The sequence below is a fragment of the Candida metapsilosis genome (genome assembly GCF_017655625.1).
Source record: "Candida metapsilosis strain BP57 chromosome Unknown scaffold2, whole genome shotgun sequence".
Taxonomy (NCBI): domain Eukaryota; kingdom Fungi; phylum Ascomycota; class Pichiomycetes; order Serinales; family Debaryomycetaceae; genus Lodderomyces; species Lodderomyces metapsilosis.
The window spans coordinates 334,767-357,745 of record NW_027138160.1 but is presented as its reverse complement, the minus strand read 5'-3'; the positions used below and the strand labels follow the sequence as shown (position 1 = coordinate 357,745).

Genomic DNA, 22,979 nt, shown 5'->3' with positions numbered 1-22,979 from the left:
TTTTCAAAAGCCATCGGGAACTCCCTTTGCATGTCTAGCATGTTCTCCCTTGAATCCCAAATACAAGTCAACTGGACCATTGTCCGTAGCATCTAAGCCCAACCACTCAGCTTGACCCAGTTCTATAAGCTTCAAAGTTCTGTAAACCTCTACTGAGCTGTAAGGCATACCAGTTGAGGGATCAAAATATTTAACCTCCGTACCTGAAACCATACAAACCTTTTTGTTACCATTGGGTAAGTACAATCCAGTAGGTGCTTCAGTTTGAATCACAATTTCAGCAGAATCATTTTCTTCGTCATTCTCAGCGACTTCGACAATATCCTGCTTAACTCCTAAACGAGGTAGCCTCTTTAATTCATCAAACATTGGATCATCTTCATTAAGGTCAGCAATCGGCGTGAATAAATCATCCTCCTTGTCGGTCTTTGCTGCATAAGGGTTTTCTTGCTTACCAATACGTAGTAAGGGTTTTACGTCATTGGTCCTTCTTGCGGCAGGCCAAAGCGCTTGCTCGCCAAAAAGTATTTGCTTCACATTGCTAGGTGTAAGTCTCAAATCCCGCTTATCTTCGTTAAAGTCGATAAAATATACAGTATTCCGACTCACTTTTTGCACTGGTCCTTCAAAGATTTCCTTCTGGTCATTGGGAGCTTCACCTTTGTGATCTTCGGAAAGTGGTGTGCCTTCATGAGAGCTTGTCTCAGTTCCTTCATTGGTTTCAATAGGTGCACTTGGTTCTATCTTGGTATTAGAATGTTTACTCTCTTCTTCGAGCTCATCCGCAAACTTTACCCTCTTTGGTGTTTCTGAGGAGCTCCTTTGGCTGGTGATATTATCAACTGTTGGTGTGGGTATCTCCTCATTCGCCTCTTCCATGTGCTTAGCATCTTTATCAATTACAACCTCGGAAGTATCATCTTCCTTTGCTTTCAAGTTTTCCTCTGTGATGATCTCGTTGTCCGATCTTACTCCGGTTGCCTCGGTACTAGTCTCTTGATGTTTGTTTTCATCCAGACTTGATGGAATTCTCTCATGCTCTTTCTCTTCTTCTTTCACATGATCCTTTATTTCTTCCTCTTTCTCTTTCTCTTTCTCTTTCTCTTCCTCTTTCTCTTTCTCTTCCTCTTCCTCTTTCTCTTCCTCTATTTCTTTTGTGTCAACCCCTTTTTCGGCATCTTCTGTCTCCATTACGCCTTCCCCATTCACTCCAACCTCTTCTTTCAAACCTGGTACCTGCAGCTCCTCATGTTCAATCACCTTCTCCATCAATTGCAAGTTCATACTTTCAAGACGTTCTTGTTCTTCTTGTTGTATTCTCTTTTTCTCCTCCATTAACGCCCTTTGATATGGCGAGTCGTAATCAATTGAAAAAGGGGCTCTAATCACAGTCACTTCTTCAACTGCTCCTTTCTTTTTCTTGCCTAGTCTTTTCCTCTTCTTCATGTAAAGCTCAAACTGCTTCCTTGCTTCCGCTACTTCCTCATTAGGCGTGATGTATACTCCTTTACTAACCCATCGTAGAATATTCTGTAGCTTAACTCTCTTTGATAAAAGCGATTGTCTTTGACGTTCCTTTTTCACCACTTCCTGCTCTTTGAATCTATTTAAAGACTCTATATTTTCCTTTTCTGTTTCAGCTGCTTGTGCTAATCTCTCATCTTGTGTTAGTTCTCTAACATGTTTACGCTCAACAGGAACGTACTTGGCTCGTCTTTTTTCACTCTCCTTTAACCTATCAATCAAAGCTTGCTTACTCTCAACAGCTGATGATCGCGATGAAGCTCTTCTACTTGACATCAATAATGAATCTGAAGTTATTAGCGGTGATTTCTTTACTCGTTTCACACTGGGTTTCTCCTTCAACTTTTTGATCGCGGGTATGACTGTCTTTTTCCTTCTCTTTCGTATCCTTTCCTGCTTTTGTAATTCCTTCTCCCCTTCACTCTCATCAGAATCAGATGCTGATAGGTCCGAGTCTGACAAAACTTCATCAGGATTTACTTCTGGTGCAATTTCATCATCTGAATCTTGCTCGTCTCCAGAATGTCGCCTTCTAACCTCTTCGTCTTCTTCTTCCTCCTCCTCCTCCTCTTGCGAAGATGCCTCTTCACTTTCTTCTTCAACGAATTCCTGGTCCTCTTCATCGTCTTGGAAAAGTAAATTGACATTCTCATCATCCTCAGTGATAAATTGGCTTGTAGTGCTTTCGGCATCGTTTGCCTCTCCTTCCATTTCTATAAGTTGTTTTAATCTTGACCCAGCATTGGCCCTTCTGGCTCTAGTGGCCATCAAACTTTCAAATACCTCGTCATCTTCTGAATCACTCATGATGTAGTCGTTTATAGAGTTGTATGTATTTGCTATTTTTTTCGTGTTCCAAAAAAAAATCTCACTTTAAGTTGTGACAATTCAGCAAACCGATGCAAAGTAAAACGGGTGCAATTGCCATGAGAAGGTGGCAACAAATCCGTTGCCTTTCCAAAAGTCGAGTCTGCTCTCATAATGCTCCTAAATTTACTTCGTCGTCGGCATCAGAAATGTCACATTTCAATGCCCTTGCTTCATCATGGTGGGACGTCAATGGTCCTCAACGAATCTTACACAAGATGAACTTGTTACGAATGGACTTTATATACAATACAATCCTGTTGCATCTAAAATTAAACGCCAATGTCAAGTCTGCAGATGATGAAATTTACATTCCTCCGTATAATGTTGACTTGTTGCCTGGACCTGTAAGAGAGAGGATAGTTTTCGACCAAGAAGAACGAAAAGAGGAAATATTGGAATCAAGCAAGTTGAAAGTTCTCGATGTTGGGTGTGGAGGTGGTATTTTGTCGGAATCAATGGCAAGGTCGCCATTTGTTTCAAGTGTGAAGGGCATCGATTTGTCAACTGATGTTTTGGAGGCAGCAAAAATACATAAAGCCAAGGATCCAATGTTGGAAAATAAGTTGCTGTATACATTGTCAGCTATTGAAGAGCTACCAAAGGATGAAAGATATGACATTGTCACCATGTTTGAAGTTTTGGAGCATGTGGACTACCCCTCACGAGTGCTTCATGAAGGCTTGGAGAGGTTGAAAGTAGGTGGGTGGTTATTTCTTTCAACAATCAACAGAGACCCAGTAAGCTGGTTTACAACGATATTTATGGGTGAGCATATATTGAAAATTGTACCTGTTGGTACCCATACGTTGGAAAAGTATATCAATCAGCATGAAATCAAGGACTGGGTTGAAGAGGATTCCGAAAGAAGAGAAAAGTATAAAGTGGTGGATACAAGGGGATGTGTGTATGTTCCTGCTTACGGATGGGAGTTTACTTCGTGTCCAAACGTGGGTAATTATTTCATGGCTATTCAACGTAGATACTAAAAAAAAAAACATAGTGTGGCATGTACATAGTTTTTATCTAATTTGCAATCTTTTCCGTCTTTTCTGGCTCTTCGTCAATAAAAGTAGGAAGTTTGTCTGAACTGGCAGGTTCTGCGTCGTTTAAGTAGCTTGGAACGCCTATTCCACTTTCAGCCATCTCGTTTTCAAAATCAATTTCCTCTCCCAAGGCTTCTAATTCAGCATCTAATTCACTTTCGCTTACATCTTCCGGCACATCATAACTTGTCGAAAGTGCTTCCTGCAACTCATTCGACTTGTCTATTATATCCAACATTTCATCTTGCAAATTCTCAAGTTCGTCGATATTTATCTTTCCATATGTCTTTTTCAACTCCTTATTGGCTGTCTTCATTGCATTGATTGTAACCATGGTATTTTGCAAATTATCCGTAGTCATTGAGGCTTGGGCCATATTCCAAGACTGATTCTCTAACTGATCCTTTTGTGCTTCGATTTGTTTCCTTTGTCTTAGTAACTTGAGAGCCTTTTGTTTTAATGAAGATTTGCCTGGTCCGTCTCGCATTCTGGCTATCTTTTGCTGGTATGTTGATAATTCAGAGTTTATTTTACTCAACTTGACATCAAGCGAGCTGACTCTCTCATCTATTCCTTTGATTGCATCATTCAATGATGGCTTCGGAGCAGTGTTTTTAGTACCAAATAGTCTATTCATTATGGGGAGAAGTCTTAGTGTGATTGCCACTCATTTTGAAAGTTTTGTTATTTTTGTGCGCAAATCAAGGTGATTGCCCAAAAAAGTCGAAAAGCAAAGTTAGCAATGCCTGAAGTAGCAGAGGTATGTCCAAGCTGTGAAGATTGAGTCAGCTCACCACTACTAACACATCTAGGTTGCTCATGTCTGTGCGTTATTAAGAAGGAATGTTTTGGGGTTCACAATAAAATCAGTCAACTTTAGATTGGACCCTTTGCTATTCCCCGTACTCAAAGAGTCAAAAGACCCCGATGCAGAGCTAGAGAAAATGCGGTCTGAAATCCTAAACTCTCAAATTGACTCTGTTGGGAGACACGGAAAGTACTTTTGGCTTAGGTTGATCAAAGAAGGACCCAAGCAAATGGTGCTACTTATGCATTTCGGAATGACTGGGATGATCAAGATCCGAGACGTGAAATCTCACTTGGTGTTTATGGAAAATGGAGGTGATAAAAAGATTTTGAAGGAGCTTAATGAGCCTAAAGGAGAAGATGAGATAAAAGTGGAGCTGGACAGCGAATGGCCTCCAAGATTTTCCAAATTTGAAATGGAATTGGTCAAGGATGGCTTGAAACGGGAAATATCATTTGCTGATCCACGAAGGCTTGGTAGAGTACGGCTTATAACAGATGTTGCAGCTGCTACTAATGATGGACTTCTCCAGATACCTCCATTAAACGCATTGGGTCCAGATTATAGCAAGAAGTCCGAAGTTGTAAAGATGGAAGCTAATTTTGTATTTGGTGACCCTGATCCAAATAATCATGGACGTCCAAGGTTAGATTTGAATGCATTTAATAAACTCATTTTATCTAAAAGGAAGCCCATAAAAAGTTTACTCTTGGACCAAACATATTTTGCCGGTGTGGGTAACTGGGTTGCTGATGAGGTGCTATTCCATGCCAAATTACATCCGAATGAGGTAGTAGCAAATAAAATTGCATACGAACTGGGGAAAGTTAACCCTGTAGTTGCCCGATTGTATGAGTCGCTCATATATGTGTGTGAAGAGGCTGTTAAATGTGAAGGTGACTCCAAGAAGTTTCCCTCACATTGGTTGATGTTGCATAGATGGGGTAAAGCTAGAAAGAAAGAAGGTAAGGCAAAGACTAAAGACGGACTTGTTTTGGATCATATTACTGTTGGAGGAAGAACAAGTTGTTATGCTCCTGAAGTGCAACATCTTTTAAAGAACGAGATTGTGAGTGAAGCAAAACAGCCTTCCAGAAAAAGGAAACCTGTGGAGAATGCTGTGGAGCCGGTGAAACGTAGAGGTAAAAAGAAGGTATAAATGTAAACTTTAATACATATTTTATTACAATTTTTTTTTGCTATTTTTCAACATGTTGTACATCCTTCGCATGTGCTTCTATTAAATCGGGTTGAAACTTTACCAACTTTGAAGTAAGTAATGGGATCAAGTGCTTGCGTACCTCTGATGACGCACTATCAACAACAACCTCATATATGTACTCGTTTTCGTCCTGGTCATGCTCAAACTCGGCGATGGTGATTGTTCCGGAAATAGTTTCCTCGTCATTTTGTTCATTTTTTATCTTGCCCAGGACGGTAAAGACAATTCTCAAATCGTATATACACAACACTTTGCCCTTTCTTTGAGTAACATCGCAATGACCAGTCACTGTTTGAATGTCCGATATGTAAAAGTGGAAGTCATCATCTTCAAAAGATGTATTTTTGACATTGTCATTGAAGTATGTTTTTGCCCAAGGTAAGCAGTTTTTGTCAACCCAGTGCCTAAAAAAAAAACAATGTTAGTAGTTATTCAAACTGTGCACACTTGGTCAAATACATACCAGTTATTAGGATTATGTACCACCATTCTTGTAATCAATCAAATCTCGAGATTTGTGAAAAATAGCTTCAATGTTCTGGATGCGAAAAATGGGATTCAAAAAACGAAAAAAAAAAAATTCTATGAAATTCCAGAGCTACCAACTGCGAAATTTATATCAAAGTGATAGAAGTAGAAGCATTTAAAGTGACTTTTGTCCACATTGGGTAGAGCTCATATATAGATGAGTACATCAACAATTGAGCTCCTTAGCGGGAACTAGGATATTACATTCCACGGATATGTACTAGTAAACACCACAAGCAACAGCCAAAGATTTGTCCTTCAGTGAGCTACAAGTAAATCAATGGCGCAGTTTATACTCAGGTGCTTCACTACTTGACTAGTACGAGATAAGTTCAACTCCTCTGTGAAGTTTTACCTGTGTGTATTGACCTTTGTTGATCGATATCCCCGCGACACGTTTCAATGTTTTTTCTATTTTTAACAACTTTTACGCATTTTGGAAGAATTGAAAAAAAAAAAATAAGTTCAAAAATCGCAATTTCTCAATCATATCAGTAACTGATCAAAAGCTAGTCCAAAAGGGTACACAGATTTGCACCCCCACGAGATGTCGCTACCTTTAACAAGAGATTCCATAGAACTCAATGATTTAGAAAAATCATCATCGTCATCAACATCAGCTTACAAACCCAACAATGACAACTATCATTTAGACCCCAGTTCCAAACATATTCTCAAACGGCTATACTTTGCATTGGTAATACAAACTATGATTTCATGCAGTATATACTACCAGTACCAAAAGATATCTGAAATCAACCAAATGCTAGCTCCAACACTTTTGGGCTGTTTTTCAGGTGGTTTGGCTCAATCGATAAACCAATTTTCAAGAAAAAAGTTTAAATTCAACAAAATTATTGAATTTATGATTTGGGGTAGTATAAATGGATATTTCACAGTCTCTTGGATCAATTTGTTGATGCAGCGATTTGAAAATATCGTGTATCGGATCTTGGTCGATCAGGCTATAGGAGCGCCAACGTTTCAATTAATCTTTAATATCCTAAATGCACTTTGGGACCATGGAGAGGTGTTTACAAAAGCTACAAGAAATGCATATTTCAAGTCATTGAAATACAGCTATTGTTATTGGCCATTCTTTAGTGTCTTTCTGTTTGTGTTTATACCGCAGAGCATGATGTTCCCGTGCAACTGTTTGGCAAATTTAATTTGGAACTTGATTTTAAGTAGATTAGCATAAATTTAGATGATACAATTCTTGTTGCTGTAGAGATTTAACGTAATTGCACATCTATTAGACTTTAGCTATTCACTTTTTAAATGTCTTCAATGGGTCCAGCTTTTTCTTGGATTTCCCCTTCTTTCTGTACTTGTTCACCTTGTTCTTGTTATGAAATGGAACAAATCCAATGTTTTTCACATCACTTCTCGCACTTTCAGGTAAAAGATATTCAGGAAGGTTCTTTAAATGAGCTTGAACTCTAGCAGGATGCAACTCTTTATCATGTCTTAAACTAGCCAAATTTTGTGGGTTTTCTTGGAAAAACCTCTTTAGCTTTTCTGAATTGATCAATTCATTCTTTAACTCCTTGACTCTAGCTTCCCTAATGGCAGTTTGAGTTACTGCTCTAAATGCATCATCAGCACGATACCTAAATCCTTCAACTTGCTTCATGTCAAACTGGTACGGCTTTATTTCAAACCCATTCTTCTCCTGTTGTTTAACTATTCTGTTTAAGATCTTCTCGTCTTTCTTGGCGGTTGGTAATGTTGCTGTCTTGTGCTTACCTACTTCATTCAAAGGAATCACAAATGAAAGGGCCATTCCCGATTTTCCAGCTCTTGCTGTTCTACCGATCCTATGCACATATGCTTTCGAAGTGGTTGGAAGATCAAAGTTTAACACACAAGCAACATTTTTAAAGTCTACACCACGGGAAACACCATACTCCTTATCCTTCTTAGACTTTTTTGACTTTGATTTGGTTTCCTTTTGTTCAACTTTTTTCCCCTCTTCTAAATCATCATCATCGCCTTCCTCTTTCTCAACCGATATCTCATCTGTGGCAATTAACAAGTGGTACACATTCTTGTTAAACTCTTCAACAATATGTAGCCTTGAATTAATGGGCAATTCACTGTTTAAAATACAACATCTTATACCAAACTGTTCCAAAAATAACTTTAACCTGTAACCTCTGTCGATATTGTTGACAAACACAATTGTTTTCCCTTTAATCAAGTTTAATTTGAAAATAACGTAACTTAGTAAAAACTTGTCAAATTCGGTGGTCTTTGCATAAAACTGCACCAATTTATCATTACTACTTTGCTCATCATCCAACTTCAAAATTGCCGGTTTGGTGCAAAATTTCGTTTTCAATTCATTTATATCGTCATTTATGGTTGCTGACATTAAAAATGTTTGCAAATTCTTCTTTACTGGTAAATATGATTCCAATTTGGTCAAATCTTCCAAATATCCAAAACTCAAAATCAAATCAACTTCATCAATAGTTAAATTCCGCACCGAGCTTAAATCAATAGGACTCTTTTCATCATTCATTTCCAAGATTTGAATCAATTTATTTGGTGTGGATATAATTATTTCAGGTTTATTCGCTAGTAAAGAATTCAACACTTGGTCACTGTAACTAGATGATAAATTCAAAATTCCAACTTTTTTATTACTATGTTTGATCAATTGATCCATGAATTGGAAAACTTGATTCGATAATTCTCTCGTGGGTACAAGTACAATCGACTTGATCCCTGGACTAGTATTATCCAATAACAAATTTTGGATAATTGGGATAGCATAAGCGGCAGTCTTTCCCGACCCAGTGGATGCTTTAGCAATGATATCTCTTTTCTCTTCCAATGCTAAAGGTATGGCGCTGCTTTGTATAAGAGTAGGATTTGAGAATCCAAGCTGATCGATGGCTTGTAGCAATCTTGGATCAAGGTTTAGTGACTTCCATGTAGTGTCTTCATCTAAATAAGTAGATGATGCCGCTGTAGTTGTAGACATTTCTTAGTGTACTTTGAGATGAGATGAGGAAAAGATAAAGTTTTGAATTTTGATTTTTTTTTTTTTTTTTGCTTCTCCTGTCTGATGGGTAGCAAAAATGGCTGCTAAAAACAAAGATCATGTAATAACGCTCTTGTAAGACATAATATGTATACATTGAAGACCTCTTGGTAGTAAAGGTGCAATGTAATTCATCACTAGACGGCTTTGTAATTGTTAAAGATGAGACTGTGTGAAGTATTTCCTTTGATCATCAATATCAGAACCATGTGCTAGACTATTGTAGAAACAACTGGGAGGAATAACATAAGCTAGATGGAGATTTATCACATAACAGTAGAAACGCCTAATTTGAAGAGTGTAATTATTAAGAATTTTATAAGATAAAAACGGAAATGGCATTTTGCAATCCTTCCCAGTCCATCCTCATCCCGCTAATTACCTAAGACCAATAGTTTATTCTCACAAAGTTACTTACATTATATTCTTGACAAGAAAGTTTACCGTATATAACTGAACTAGATCTTATATAGGCTACTCAGCCCATCATCACCACTGGGTCACTGTTAAATCAATTGGTATCAAGTGGCATCCTTCCTTGCAATGTTTAGAGTCTGTAAATTTTCCTTATTTTTGCACCAAAAATTTGCAAAGTAATCCCATCTTCCATAGAAGTTATAATACCTCACTAAAATAAAAAGCCTTGAAGCAAACGTGGTCAATATATGCAATTCATGGCTACCGTAATCCAACTTTGAGGCTAGATTAAGCTTAAGGGACTTGATTATCAACTTTGCAGCAAAAGATCAGACTGCGTCACATGAGTGACGCATGACAAGCACATGACAAGCACATGAAAGTCATGTGAAAATAAGCGCATTGGTTGCTTACAGAGTATAATTTTCCAACAATTGGGGCGTCTGGCGTAGTTGGTAGCGCGTCTGCCTTGCAAGCAGAAGGTCATGAGTTCGACTCTCATGTCGTCCAATTGATTTTTTTTGTTGCAGCCAGTTTAGAATCAATTTAAGGACAGGTGGCAACTCTCTATACCCAGTGGTTATCCACATTTACAAAAGGGTCTTAGTAATCTCTATTATTCTAATTTATATCTCTAACATTCAGTTGATGATTCCTTTCTTGATCTAGTTGTTAACATCCGAACCAATTGAGACCCTATCGAGTGTGCTTCGACTGCATCGTCCTCATCATTTACCTCATTGATACCTTCACCTTCAAACGCATGGTCGCCAGCAATCGTGCGTTCCCTTCTCAAAGGCTCATCCATACCATAAACGGGGAAAACGTTTTTTGGTGATCGAATAGAAGCTAATGAAGTTCTCCGTCTTGTAAGTCTTGACATCGATGAAAGGCGAGGTTGAAGGTATGGTCGTGGATCTAGATTGGACAGTGATTCTATCAGATCTGTTGCACTGCTATTAGCATTGGAATTAGGGGTAGACGGTTTTTCTTCATGTTCTTCGTCAACTTCAACATCATCGTGGAAAACGGGATCTTTTTGCCGTACAACTCTTGAATCTTGCATTAATTCAGGTTGTTGATCTCTAAGCTCATATTGTGGCAAATTCAATTCCCTTCTGTCTCGCTCAACGACATAGATATGCATGTACCAACAAATGACTATACCAAAAAATGCACCTCCAATGATATTTCCTATCGTTCCAGCTAATAAAAGCTTCCAACAAATTTCGCCCCAATCTGCCGAAGAATGGTTAATCTTGCCAATAACTACCACGTACATATCCGCCACACAGTGTGTGAAGTCCAATGAAATAAATGTGAAAATTGGTAAATAAAGCATAAAAAATTTCACATGTAATGGTTTACACATAATCTGTAAGTAAATTGCCAAACTTACAAAAAAGTTTCCTGCAATACCCTTGAGCATGTTTTGTACAAATGAATATTCCATCTTTGAATCAAGAACCTCATGCGATCCTGTAATAAATGCTTCACTGGAGGTAGTGCTTGAGTAATGGCTAATAATGTATCCAACAAAGATAGTACCAACAAGATTAAACCACCATGTAACAAGCCAGTTAATTACCAAGTCTAGTATCGAGACTCCTCGTCGACATAAGGCGACTGTGAAGAATAGTACGTTTGCATTAAACAATTCTGCTCCCATGACAACAACATAAAATAGTCCTATTGGGTAAAATGAGCCCGATAAAAATCGAAGTAATCCGGGATTGCTATTTGCAATATCAGGCAATATTGAATGAACCACGAGGTTAAGCATCCCACCTGTCGAAAATAGCATGGCTCCGATGATTGCATTGATTAGTAACGTGTCAGGCTTTAGCCGAGATTTTTTCATCCCTGTAGCCACAACAGCCATCGCCGCTTCATAGGTTGTGAGGTATTGGTTATCATCCATTGTGGTGATAAGTGAGAGCCGTGTGAAGGTATTGCAGATCTGTAGTTCTTTATTTAGATTTTAATTTAAAGTTTATTAAAAAAAAGAAAAAGAAATTTTCTTTTTTTCCATGCACACTAGCAACAAATAGCGGAAAAATTAAAGGAACCAATTTGACACACTTTTCGAAGATGAAGTGGCATTGAATGATGCAGAGCAGCAGAGAGCTGTACAGATACAGTCTATAGGGTGGCAATTTTTGCATGCCTGACATGCACAGTCAACTAGAGCTCCAACACCCTCGATGTATTTGGATTGGACCAACATTTTTCTTTTTTTCCGAAAGCGCATCCGACCAATGCGCAATAGGAAAAAAATAGCAAAAGTTTTATCCCGTTTTGGTGAAGAGATCCGAAATGACAGCTCTCGGTTGAGATAACATACCGATCTCTTCCAACATTCTGTAATGTCCCTGAGAGGCTTGAATGAAAACTACAATTAATATAAGCTTACATAAGCTCAAAAGTCGTAATGAATAAATTATCCTACCCAACATTACCCTTTGCTTGCTTGATGAGCTCCTTGAATTCGGTACCATACTTTTTCAACCATTCAGTAGATGAAAAGTTGGAATCTGATATATCATCATTATATCGTAGCAGCCCATTGTTTGTAAAGATTGGATTTGACACTTCCCATTGCTTAAGTTGCTGACGTAGGATATGTTGAGGAACCGGGTATTGACTATCACAGTTGGAGTTATGCAATACAAAAAACTTGTTGTATCGCAACTCCAACTGATGTCTAGTTCCCAAAGTCAGTAGTTTTAACGCAGCCATTTTTGCTTTGAGTTTAGGCGTGCTTAAAGATGCAAAGTCCAACCTTTGTAATCGTTTCTGCGCAGGCTTCGGTTCTACCAGTTGCAGTTTCTGTTTCTGTTGCATTTGGGGAGGTTGTACTGGTGACGGTGTGGGGGATGCCGACTTGATAGGTGTAAAGAATGACGATATGGACGATTTTGCATTACCATTTCGAGCCGAGGCAGGTTCCTCTTTCCCACTCAAGCAAGCATCAATATGAACAGTTTGTAACCTCTCTGCATCCATTTTCTTTGAACAAATAGGACACTCGACTAGATTTGACTCCTCTTTATTGACTGATTGTGGCGGTTCTTGAGAGTCTTCAGCAGATCCCTTTGCCCTTTTGGTATTGATAACTTCCACATCTGAGTCACTGTCGGATATTTCAGTACTCAGCTCTCGATGTCGTTTCTTTTGTTGACTGTTTGAGGTATCAAGATTTTGCAATAGTAGCGGTCTAATTTTCTTATAACATTCAACAATCTCCTCCAATAGCACATCTCTCTTCAACGAACTTTCATAAACTTCAGTTTTGCATAATGGACACAAGTTATTAGTTATCAAATACTCTCGAATACATTGTGAACAAAATGTGTGATGACATGAAGTGATGACTGGTGCTCGAAAAAACTCTTTGCATATATAACATCGTTCCAAAACATCTAAATCCGTCAAGCCCGGAACACTTGTATGTTTGAAATCAGACGGATCTGTAATATCTTTATAGTTTTGGGGTGGTTGCGGCGACATGGCCCAGTATAGAAGATGTTTGCTTTTGATATTAAAAATTGATTTAGCACGCGTCTATTTACACTTTGCGCTACCATGCATATTGCTGGGAAGAGGGCACTACTGAGAACGGTATTGTTTATGTATAGAGAAACATAAGGGGAATCCCAAAGCAGACTGAGATAGAAGAGTACAGAATAGCATATGCTTTTATTGAAAATTGTGTGTAAAAAAAAACTCGTGTTTAAATCTGCATGGGTCTATTAATATCTATATGCTTACTGAATTGGTTGCGGATACCTCTCTCTTTCTGCACTCTCGTCATACTCTTTTCCATCATACGTATTATAACCCCAGTTGAATGGCTCGTAAAATAATTTTCTCTCATATTTAACCAATTTGGAAGGATCATTCTTCAACTTGTAAACCAAATCTGGGTTTGATGTAAAGTATCTTGAGAACCCAACCAAGGTTTTGCCGTTTGAAACATCCTCCTTAATTTGATCAAACTCTGGTGCATCATAGGTATAATTTCCAGCTCTTAAAGTGACACCTTTCCAGATACTTTGAGCAAACTCGTTGGTACCTTTCATACTATCCAAAGATGCAGTAAATACACCTTGAACTCTTGGCTCAACAAGTGATATATATCCAAGACCCTTTCCGTTATTTGCACGTTTCTGTAATTCGGCCAACAAGTATGAAAATTGAGGAATGGGACTAATTTCCTCAACAACTCCTTTGATTTCAGCCCAAGGAGATAATCTAATGGCCAATTTGGATGGTGGGATAACTGTGCTTAAATGATCAAGCAACTCCAAGATGAAACGTGCTCGGTTCTCAATGGATCCTCCATACTCATCGGTTCTTTGATTGGTATTCTCATGCAAAAAAGTGTCCAACATGTATCCGTGAGCACCATGCAATTCAAAAAAGTCAAAACCAGCCTCCATGGCATTTTTTGCAGCATTGGTATAATCCTCATGGATTATCAGTTTGAGATCGTCAATTGACAATTCAGTCAATGGCAAACCAGCCTCTTCTGACAATTTTTTAGCTTCGTCAGTTGGATAAATTGGACTCACCGACACATACTTTTGTCCTTCTTTCTTCAAAACCTTTGGCTCAGCCACTCTACCCAAAAACCAAGCTTGCAAGGAGATGAAGCTCTTCTTCGCGTGAACACCATCTACAATCTTTTTCCAAGCTTTAGTTTGTTCTTCGTTGTAAATTCCAGGTGCTCGATCAAACCCACTAGCTCGAGGACTAACAAAGGTAGCTTCTGCTACCAATAAAGTTCCCGGGTACTGGGCTCTTTGAGCATAATGCTCAACCATTAAATCGGACGGCAAGTGATTCAGAACTTCATTAGACGACAACTTAGCAGCTTTAAACCGAGTGGTTGGACACATGACAATTCTGTTTGATAAAGTGACATTGCCAACTTTAATAGGCTCAAAGACCAATGAATTTTTTAGTGGAGAGGGCATTTTTCAAAAGACGAGCTCGAATTTAATAGGGTTATGAGGTAACTTTCAATCTTGAGTCGCGTTGACCTGGTGAAATCATATGTTTGAATGAACTGCATCCTTTTATAAACTTTTGGAAATATATTTTTTTTTGCATGCAGTTGATAATAAATCACCAGTTGTGTATTAATAATCAAAGGTTGGGTTCATGGAAATTAACGGAAATGCAGAAACATTGCGTCAACACAAAGACGGACATAGGAACCCAAGTTTTGCAATGTGATCTACACTCCAAAGCTAATCACAAATCATGTGAGATCCCACTTATGAATCCCTCAATGTGAATTCAATTTCGTAAAGAAACGTTTAGATACAGTGTTTGTTGACCGCACAGAATAAACCGGACTTATTTACTTGGGGAGTTAACTCCGGTAAGCGAGAACTAAATTGGTTTCACAACCAAAGAATCTCTTTCAAAGCCGAGTTCAGTACCAACGCGATTATAAAGTAAATACATTCTTTCCATCAAGACTTCTTAAGGTTGTCATCAGAATTTAGAGGAGTGCCAACGCAAGTGATACTTAAGCATGGTGCTGTCCTATTCAGGAATAAATTACGGCCTATAGTAAATCAATCCAGTTTGTAGTCTGTGAAAATGAAAGAAAGACGAAGGCTTTTCTTACACACACAGGTAATTTATAAGTTCACGGGAAGTGAGCAAAGTGAAAATAAGAGACCGAATGGGTATCCACTTATAGTCTCTGCCAAGAAGCAGTCGCAAGTTGCAAGCAGATAATTTGAGTTGCAGTATGAGAAAGTATAGACCGCTATTTCTAACAACAACTGTAGTCTACTTTAAATACAATTACTTGGCCTCGTAAAGTAAAAGATTAGATTATACTTTCTCCCTCTTAGCCAGAGAAGGTACTATGTTAGCAAGTGCCACTAACGACAGAATTTCACACAAAAAAAAATTCTTGCATAACTTTTTTTGCAACTCTACGCCAGCTCCTTTAAACAACAATGGCAAGAACTATATCCACACTGTCATCGAACTTACAGCAAGAGATACCATTACCATTGGATATCCACCCCATCATCCCCTCAGTAACATCGTTCTGGATCAATGATCAAGAAAATATACCCTCCCCTACATCATCACACCTGATTAGCAACTCCTCAACAGTAATGGCCAAGTTAGATAAGCAAAGAGCAGCATACAAGTCATGTGAGACCAAATTGAAAAGAATGATGATGGAAGATGAGAACTATTCATTTATATTGAACCCATGTTGTGATAAGATTGATTGTAAGTTTGTCAAGAATGCCATTTTGAAAGATTGCAGAAGTAGTAGGAATGTGAGTAGGGATAGTGTTGAAGCGTCGATAATTTCGATTGATTCAGAAGCTGAAGATGTGGGATTCAGTAAATTGAATGAAAGTTTTCTTGTTGCTCCATTACGTACAAGGTCAGTTGAAGAAGAGATGAAAGTTGAGCCTATTGAAAGCAATGAGGATAAACAACTGAATTTCAAAGGTTTGTTTGAGGAGCTTAATTCCAGTATCAGTCAGAACTTGCAAGCACAATTCGATGAGAGGCTTACCAAGTTGAGGCAAATCATCAAAGGAAGAAAGAATCGCAAAACCAAAATCTAGCAATATGATCTATTAAAAGAAAAACCAGTTACATTCATTCTATAAATTAGCTTCACTCCTTTTAATTGGTTGCGCGTACCTCTTTCTCTCAGCTTCTTCATCGTAGCTCTGTCCATCATAAGTATTGTATCCCCAATTGAAAGGTTGATAAAATAACTTTCTATCATACTTGACCAATTTAGAAGGATCATTCTTCAACTTGTAAACCAAATCAGGGTTTGATGTAAAGTATCTTGAAAACCCAACCAAGGTCCTTCCATTAGAAACGTCCTTCTTTATCTGATTGAATTCCGGTGCATCATAGGTATAATTTCCAGCTCTTAAAGTGACACCTTTCCAAACACTTTCAACAAAATCATTAGTTCCCTTCATATATTCCAAATCTACCGAAACCACACCTTGAACTCTTGGTTCAACCACTGAAATATATCCTAGTTGTTTCTCATCATTTGCTCGTTTTTGCAATTGAGCCAACAAGTAAGCGAATTGAGGAACAGGACTGACATCTTCTTGCACACCTTGAACTTCAGCCCATGGCGATAATCTAATTGCCAATTTCGAAGGTGGGATAACTGTACTCAAATGATCAATCAATTCCAAGATGAAGCGTGCTCGGTTCTCAATCGATCCTCCATACTTGTCAGTTCTGTGGTTTGTATTCTCATGTAAAAAAGTATCCAAGATGTATCCATGAGCACCATGCAACTCAAAGAAATCAAACCCGGCTTCCATTGCATTCTTTGCAGCAATAGTATAATCCTCATGAATTATCTTCTGAAGATCTTCAATTGACAATTCAGTCAATGGTAACCCAGCCTTTTCAGACAATTTTTTTTGTCTCTCATCAGGATAAATTGGACTGACTGATACATACTTTTGTCCTTCCTTTTTCAAAACTCTTGGATCTGCAACTCTACCCAAAAACCAAGCTTGTAAAGAAATAAAACTCTTCTTCGCATGAACACCATCAACAACTTTTTTCCAAGCTTTAGTTTGTTCATCAGTATAGATTCCTGGCACCCCATCATATCCACCACCTTGAGGACTGACATAGGTGGCTTCTGTCACCAACAACGTTCCCGGATACTGAGCTCTTTGCGCATAATGGTCCAAGATCAAGTCTGAAGGTAAATGGTTCAGGACGTCATTGGCGGATTTAGCTGCTCTGAATCGAGTGGTGGGACACAAGACAATACGGTTGGATAATGTAACGTCGCCTACTTTGATAGGCTCAAAGACTAATGTATCTTTCAATGGGGAGGGCATACTGGATAGTTAGGGAAAAGGCAAAAAAAAATGGTTGAGGAAAATGTTGTGCTTAGTAATTGATATGAAATTTTCATGCCAATTGTGGCACATCTCCATTTTTCAACTCTCACATCTATCGCCCCGCGCGTAATCGCAGATGCGGAAAAATATTTGCAACCCCACGCAGAAGAGATGAGATTCAGCCGAGGAAAGGAATACAGAGAACATAAGTTTATTCCAACTCTTTGCTGATACACTTTCGTCTACACCCTATACTTGCAAGTGTTCGAAACTTATGTTGAGTTGTTTCGCCTAGACAGCTACATCGCATTTGCATACCCAATTCAGTAAACGCACACGGAATCGGACTAAAAAAAATACATTTACCGTTTCTATAACATCTAATTCAGTTCCAACCAAAAAGATCAAGCCAACACCTTGCCAACCCTCCTTTGCTCCACCTCTTTATCAAACTGTTCATTCCCATCATACTGATTCCAAGTATTATACCCAAAATTATCATGAGTGTAAAAAGTAGGTCTATCATAATGCTGCAAAGCCAATCCATTTTTCAACCGATAAACCAAATCAGGGTTCGATGTAAAGAACCGTGAGAATGCAATCACAGTACGATCATTATCCAAATCATGCAACAAGGTTTCAAATTTAGGTGCATCGTAGGTATAGTTGCCCGCTTTGACGAATTTACCTTGCCAGATTTTATCTGCAAATGCATTAGATCTGCCTTGTTGATCCTCAATGGCAACGTCATAACTTGCCGATACTCTAGGCTCCACTAGGGAAACGTATGCCAATTCATTACCTTGATCAGCACGTTTCTGCAACTGATCAAGAATATAAGCGTGGATTTCTTCACCTTCGGGATCACTGACTTGGAACGTGGCCCAAGGCGATAATCGAACTGCTAATCGATCAGCACCAACAATAGGGATCAACTTGTCAATAATTGCCAATAACAAACGTGCACGATTCTCAATTGATCCTCCGTATTCATCAGTTCGATGGTTTGTAACTGGGTTCAAAAACTGATCCAAGAAATACCCATGCGCTGAATGTAATTCAATATAATCAAACCCTGCATCCAACGCCTTTCTAGCACCATTAGGATACACATTATTAATCAAATCTTCAATTTCCTCCTTTGTCACCGCACGTAATTCATTACCTACTCTCTTGGCATGTTCTTCCAGTTCTTGACTCATGTAAATTGCCGAAGGTGCAATAAATGGTTGTCCATCTTCTTTCAACTGTTGCGGATCAGCAGTCCTACCCAAATGCCACAACTGTAAACTAGAATACGAACCTTCCAGTCTAATAGCATCAGTAATCTTTTTCCATCCAGCAGCTTGTCCATCATTCCAAATACCAGGAACATTGGCACGTCCAGCTCCACCGGGTGACACATACGTGGCTTCAGTAATGACCAACGTTCCAGGATACTGAGCCCTTGCTTTGTAATAAGGTAATTGTAAATCAGTAGGGTAGTAATCTTTAGTCCCACGTTGTCTTGTTGATGGGGCAAATGCAATACGTTGTGGTAATGTATGAGATCCAATTTTGATGGGTTGGAATAGTTTTGTTTGAGCAAGTGGTCTAATTTGGACCAAGTTGGAATCGTTTGACATTGTTTTGCTGATGATGTTTGAGTACTCACTTGCGGTTTGCTTTAAGCTGGAAGGGGGAAGTTTGATGTGCTCTCTTTATATATGGTTAGTATAATTTTGTATTTGTAAGCAATCACTAAAACAGCCGGATACAAATTAGCCGTTGGTGCCACAAATAGGTGGGGGCACACACACTCTGAAATTTCGCAATTAAAAAAATAGCCACAACATTACAAGTCAGACAGCAATTATTGACGGGTAAAAATCCTGGTATTTTTCCGTATAGACTGATGACTCTTTTCCCGCCAGTAACCGTATTTTCTTTATAGGGAGGAAAGAGAAATGGGATGGGCTAAAGAGAGTCCTCTAAACAAAAGAACACTGTTTTGTTATACTCATAATACAGACCAGTGCTTTTGTTGTAGGAGTGTTGGTGTAGAACGATAGATCTATTATACACCAGCCACATGTACAAATCTCAACAGCGATCGCATTATATCATCCTGGATAGTATCGCAACTACAAAGTGTGTCTCTTAAAACATAACACATAAAAATGTATTTTTGTACGTAATAGTCTATAAAGTCTTCAAATGAGCAATGTAATCATTCCAATTCTTATCATGAATAATTTCATTGTTCAACAAGTTGTAAAATTTTTCACAATCATGTTGAGTTAATTTTGAATTTGTTAAAGTGAGCGTCGTTTCAATTTCGTTATAATAGTCATTAATCGTATCGTAATCAGCATCACCATTAGGCTCCACCAGTTCCTCCTGTTGCTCTTTGTGTTCTTCATCCTCTTCCAACATTTCTTCAATCATCAAGTTGTATTCATATAATCCATCAATAATCTTGTCAAGTATAAGATGTACTTGTTGACACAAGTAATCGTTAATTAATGAATCAAAATGAGACTTAATCAGTTTTAAATTTTGCAACCCCACTTCATGATGGTTTATCTTGGCAATAAAGCAATTAAACATGATAATTACGGACACCAATTCGATTGAAGATACATATAATTGATCCAATTGTTCAACAATCTTGGCATGATGTTTTCTGCTGGGTATATGTGGGTTCAAGACAAGGTCATGACTAAAACTGTCAAATTCTTGGTTGATGAAATGTTGTGGAAGTTGAGTTAAATTTTGTGCATAAAATAATTGGTTGGAGAAGAATGTGGTTAATATGGTTGATGGTGAGTCATTGGATGCGATTGAAGGAAGTGTCAGTTTTAAATCACGAAGGAATGCAGCAGCAGACACAGCATTGCTTGCTGAAAGTTGTTGTTGTTGTAGTTGTAATCTTTGTTGTTGTGTTGGCCAATAAGGTTGTATGATATTACCTCCATTCTCAGTGAAGTTGTTACTTCTTGGTGTAGCCATAAAATCTGGAGTCATTATACTAAAAGCTTCTGATACAATACTTTCATTTTCATCTTGTTCATCTTCTTCGTCGTCTATTGATGGTGCATGTTTCATTTCAAAATAGTTTTGTAATTGAGCCAACTCTTCTGCAAATGCCAGTCTTGGTGAAGAACCTATTAGTTGTGAAGTAGGTCTTGATGGTTGTGGTGAGATGGGAAGTGATTTGTATGGTGGACTAGAAGAAGAAAAAGTGGCGGAGTTGTCATTACCATCATCTTCTTCATTGACTAAAGTAGGAGTGTCTATTGAAATGGGTGTTATTGGTAGTGATGTAGATATGTTTGATGTTTGTTGGTTGATACTTAGTTGATCTATTATGTTTCTAGAAAGATGTGGTTTATTATTATTATTAGCTGAATGAGCTAAAGGTGGTAGTACAGACATGTCTAATGTAGTAGTAGTAGTAGTAGTAGTATTTATTCTATGGTTTAGTTGTTAGGTATGTATTAGTAGTAGTTATATATGGTATGTTATTTGATAGATAGATGTCTATTCTGGTATTATATTGTTTAAGAAAGAAAGAGGCTAAGTATGTATTTAGTTTGGATGAAGATTTTGGTTTACTTATATAGTTCTCCCGAGAGCAAAAAAAAAAATAAAAAATAAAAAATAAAAAAATATAAAATATAAAAAATAAAAAATAAAAAATAAAAAATAAAATATCCCGCCTTAGTCAGTTGCATATGCGCAATAGACTAAAAATATAGAAAATACAATAGAACTAATCTATACTTAATAGATCTATGGAACTTATGATTACCACTACATATATATATGTATTTACACTTAATACAGTCAGATCTACTAGCAACAACCACCAGACTTTTTTACATACACATGAAAACTTTTCAAAATCTCTTGTCTCAACTTTTTTTATGTTTAATAAGTTTGCTCTTCTCAAAAATTGGTTTCTCGGTCTTCCTTTCGTTTCGTTTTGTTTCGTTTCGTTTCGTTTCGTTTCTTTTCTGCTTTCTCTTTGTATCACCAGAACAGCTCTCTTTTTACCCGAAACACGCGCTATAAACTACAACAAACAATAGGAGAGAGAGAGAGAGAGAGAGAAAGAGAGGAAGGAAGAGAGATACACAAAGTACAAAGCACAAAGTACACAAAACACCTTTAACCACAATGGAAACTATGGCAACAAGCAAAAAGAAATATGAATGATTTGATTCTTATGTTTATTGGTTTCACTTTTTTCCTAAGCTTGCTATACATTATTTACTCCTATTACGTCAACATAAGACATCAAATCTGTTTCTAGAACTCTCAATCTTTCCATCGGTCCTCCCTCTCTTTCTTTTCTTGTCTTGTATGAACTGGAAAGAATGGCTTTTTTTCTTGTGCATTGGCTAGAACATGCATCTGCGCTACCTCACGCACACTCTAATTTTTTTTTTTTTTTTTTTTTCTTGACTCTGTTCCCCACCCTTTCTCTCACTCATGACCCCAGAGAAAAAAGCAAAAGTACACGCACTCTTGGCTTTCAACAAGGTACAAGAAAACATATGATTCTCCTCACAGAGGGTGGAAGATACCCTCAGCGTATTTGTTCAAACGTATATGCTCAGAGTGTTATGCAAGTTCTCACCATAATTTTTTAATTTGGGCTGGTTTAGTTAAAAGATAAAAGTGTGGAGAAAAGTGGGGGACAGAGAGATACGTTTGTTCCTTTTTTTTGTTGAGCAAAATCCCCTCACAGATACTAATCTTAGATGAATCAATCTCCTCATTAGCTTTTCAATCAAAGTCCTTAGGTACCCTGAATGGTTTACTCTTTTATCATCTACAACGTATGTACATTCTGCGTAGTGGTATAGCGTAGTGGTTTATGCTTCTTTTCTTTTTTTATTTTTTTTTATTTTTTGTACACCCCTTGTTTTATCAACAAACAATAAATTTTATTATTGTTCCAATACAAAGGAAGCATCCCAATTCCAACTTTGTCAACCAATCACAAAAGAGTATATAGGCACACACACACACGTTTATAAATAGTAATAACTCTAATAAGCGATCTATTATACTATTAATCAGATGTTTTTTTTGGATAATGTGACAATACACGGAGTTCCTATTAAAAAAAAAACCTTTGGAATTGAGATTGACACCATGAGTAGTTTACTTCTTCAATAGATTTGGTCATAGTTGAGACACGTGAAGTGTATAAATTCTACGGAATTCCACAGCAATCCAAAATGAGACACACACACATTTCTTATAGTTACACAAAAATGGAATTCAATTTGCTATTTCTTTTTTTTTTTTTTGGAGATCCGAACTCCGGATAAATAAAAATAAAAATAAAACACACAAAAATCAACAGTCAGTCAGCAACACTAGAAGAATCTCTACAGACCAAAATTAATCCTTTTGGTCTAGATCTTTTTTCCTTTTTTCAATTCACCATCCGTATAACTACTCTTTTAACGAAAGAAAGAGGGAGATATTTACAAACTTTATTTTTTAACATAACTAGATACCAATTTGTATATACTCTCTCAGATTATACTGAGATACCTTCAAAACTTTTCATGAAGTTGAATTTTCTTGACTCACAAGAAAGGGTTATGTCTCACTCCTCAAGCTTATGGATTTC

At 37.7% G+C, this 22,979-nt stretch overlaps 14 protein-coding genes across 14 annotated transcripts; 4 read left to right on the top strand and 10 right to left on the bottom strand. All coding sequences in view use genetic code 12, as the record gives it.

Annotated features, from left to right (window-relative positions):
• Positions 1-3: 3 nt before the first annotated feature.
• Positions 4-2,331, bottom strand: I9W82_001658 (uncharacterized protein; the record flags this gene model as incomplete). Its single annotated transcript, XM_067690427.1, has 1 exon — positions 4-2,331. The coding sequence occupies one exon, from the start codon at positions 2,329-2,331 to the stop codon at positions 4-6; it is 2,328 nt and encodes a 775-aa protein (XP_067548894.1).
• Positions 2,332-2,423: 92 nt separating this feature from the next.
• Positions 2,424-3,380, top strand: COQ3 (hexaprenyldihydroxybenzoate methyltransferase; the record flags this gene model as incomplete). The annotated part of the gene is made up of 1 exon (XM_067690426.1): positions 2,424-3,380. The coding sequence occupies one exon, from the start codon at positions 2,424-2,426 to the stop codon at positions 3,378-3,380; it is 957 nt and encodes a 318-aa protein (XP_067548893.1).
• Positions 3,381-3,417: 37 nt separating this feature from the next.
• CTA1 (Cta1p) lies at positions 3,418-4,074 on the bottom strand (the record flags this gene model as incomplete). The annotated part of the gene is made up of 1 exon (XM_067690425.1): positions 3,418-4,074. The coding sequence occupies one exon, from the start codon at positions 4,072-4,074 to the stop codon at positions 3,418-3,420; it is 657 nt and encodes a 218-aa protein (XP_067548892.1).
• A 105-nt stretch (positions 4,075-4,179) lies between these two features.
• FPG1 (Fpg1p) lies at positions 4,180-5,404 on the top strand (the record flags this gene model as incomplete). Its single annotated transcript, XM_067690424.1, has 2 exons — positions 4,180-4,197; positions 4,250-5,404. 2 exons carry the CDS (start codon positions 4,180-4,182, stop codon positions 5,402-5,404), a joined length of 1,173 nt encoding a protein of 390 aa, XP_067548891.1.
• A 40-nt stretch (positions 5,405-5,444) lies between these two features.
• On the bottom strand, positions 5,445-5,956 carry HCH1 (Hch1p; the record flags this gene model as incomplete). Its single annotated transcript, XM_067690423.1, has 2 exons — positions 5,445-5,871; positions 5,931-5,956. 2 exons carry the CDS (start codon positions 5,954-5,956, stop codon positions 5,445-5,447), a joined length of 453 nt encoding a protein of 150 aa, XP_067548890.1.
• Positions 5,957-6,542: 586 nt separating this feature from the next.
• Positions 6,543-7,196, top strand: I9W82_001653 (uncharacterized protein; the record flags this gene model as incomplete). Its single annotated transcript, XM_067690422.1, has 1 exon — positions 6,543-7,196. The coding sequence occupies one exon, from the start codon at positions 6,543-6,545 to the stop codon at positions 7,194-7,196; it is 654 nt and encodes a 217-aa protein (XP_067548889.1).
• Positions 7,197-7,265: 69 nt separating this feature from the next.
• On the bottom strand, positions 7,266-8,987 carry I9W82_001652 (ATP-dependent DNA/RNA helicase; the record flags this gene model as incomplete). The annotated part of the gene is made up of 1 exon (XM_067690421.1): positions 7,266-8,987. One exon carries the CDS (start codon positions 8,985-8,987, stop codon positions 7,266-7,268), a length of 1,722 nt encoding a protein of 573 aa, XP_067548888.1.
• A 1,111-nt stretch (positions 8,988-10,098) lies between these two features.
• I9W82_001651 (uncharacterized protein) lies at positions 10,099-11,385 on the bottom strand (the record flags this gene model as incomplete). The annotated part of the gene is made up of 1 exon (XM_067690420.1): positions 10,099-11,385. The coding sequence occupies one exon, from the start codon at positions 11,383-11,385 to the stop codon at positions 10,099-10,101; it is 1,287 nt and encodes a 428-aa protein (XP_067548887.1).
• A 524-nt stretch (positions 11,386-11,909) lies between these two features.
• Positions 11,910-12,974, bottom strand: RAD18 (E3 ubiquitin-protein ligase; the record flags this gene model as incomplete). The annotated part of the gene is made up of 1 exon (XM_067690419.1): positions 11,910-12,974. One exon carries the CDS (start codon positions 12,972-12,974, stop codon positions 11,910-11,912), a length of 1,065 nt encoding a protein of 354 aa, XP_067548886.1.
• A 257-nt stretch (positions 12,975-13,231) lies between these two features.
• I9W82_001649 (alkene reductase) lies at positions 13,232-14,443 on the bottom strand (the record flags this gene model as incomplete). Its single annotated transcript, XM_067690417.1, has 1 exon — positions 13,232-14,443. The coding sequence occupies one exon, from the start codon at positions 14,441-14,443 to the stop codon at positions 13,232-13,234; it is 1,212 nt and encodes a 403-aa protein (XP_067548885.1).
• A 1,002-nt stretch (positions 14,444-15,445) lies between these two features.
• I9W82_001648 (uncharacterized protein) lies at positions 15,446-16,078 on the top strand (the record flags this gene model as incomplete). Its single annotated transcript, XM_067690416.1, has 1 exon — positions 15,446-16,078. The coding sequence occupies one exon, from the start codon at positions 15,446-15,448 to the stop codon at positions 16,076-16,078; it is 633 nt and encodes a 210-aa protein (XP_067548884.1).
• A 39-nt stretch (positions 16,079-16,117) lies between these two features.
• I9W82_001647 (uncharacterized protein) lies at positions 16,118-17,344 on the bottom strand (the record flags this gene model as incomplete). Its single annotated transcript, XM_067690415.1, has 1 exon — positions 16,118-17,344. One exon carries the CDS (start codon positions 17,342-17,344, stop codon positions 16,118-16,120), a length of 1,227 nt encoding a protein of 408 aa, XP_067548883.1.
• A 407-nt stretch (positions 17,345-17,751) lies between these two features.
• I9W82_001646 (alkene reductase) lies at positions 17,752-18,972 on the bottom strand (the record flags this gene model as incomplete). The annotated part of the gene is made up of 1 exon (XM_067690414.1): positions 17,752-18,972. The coding sequence occupies one exon, from the start codon at positions 18,970-18,972 to the stop codon at positions 17,752-17,754; it is 1,221 nt and encodes a 406-aa protein (XP_067548882.1).
• A 556-nt stretch (positions 18,973-19,528) lies between these two features.
• Positions 19,529-20,764, bottom strand: I9W82_001645 (uncharacterized protein; the record flags this gene model as incomplete). The annotated part of the gene is made up of 1 exon (XM_067690413.1): positions 19,529-20,764. The coding sequence occupies one exon, from the start codon at positions 20,762-20,764 to the stop codon at positions 19,529-19,531; it is 1,236 nt and encodes a 411-aa protein (XP_067548881.1).
• Positions 20,765-22,979: the final 2,215 nt, after the last annotated feature.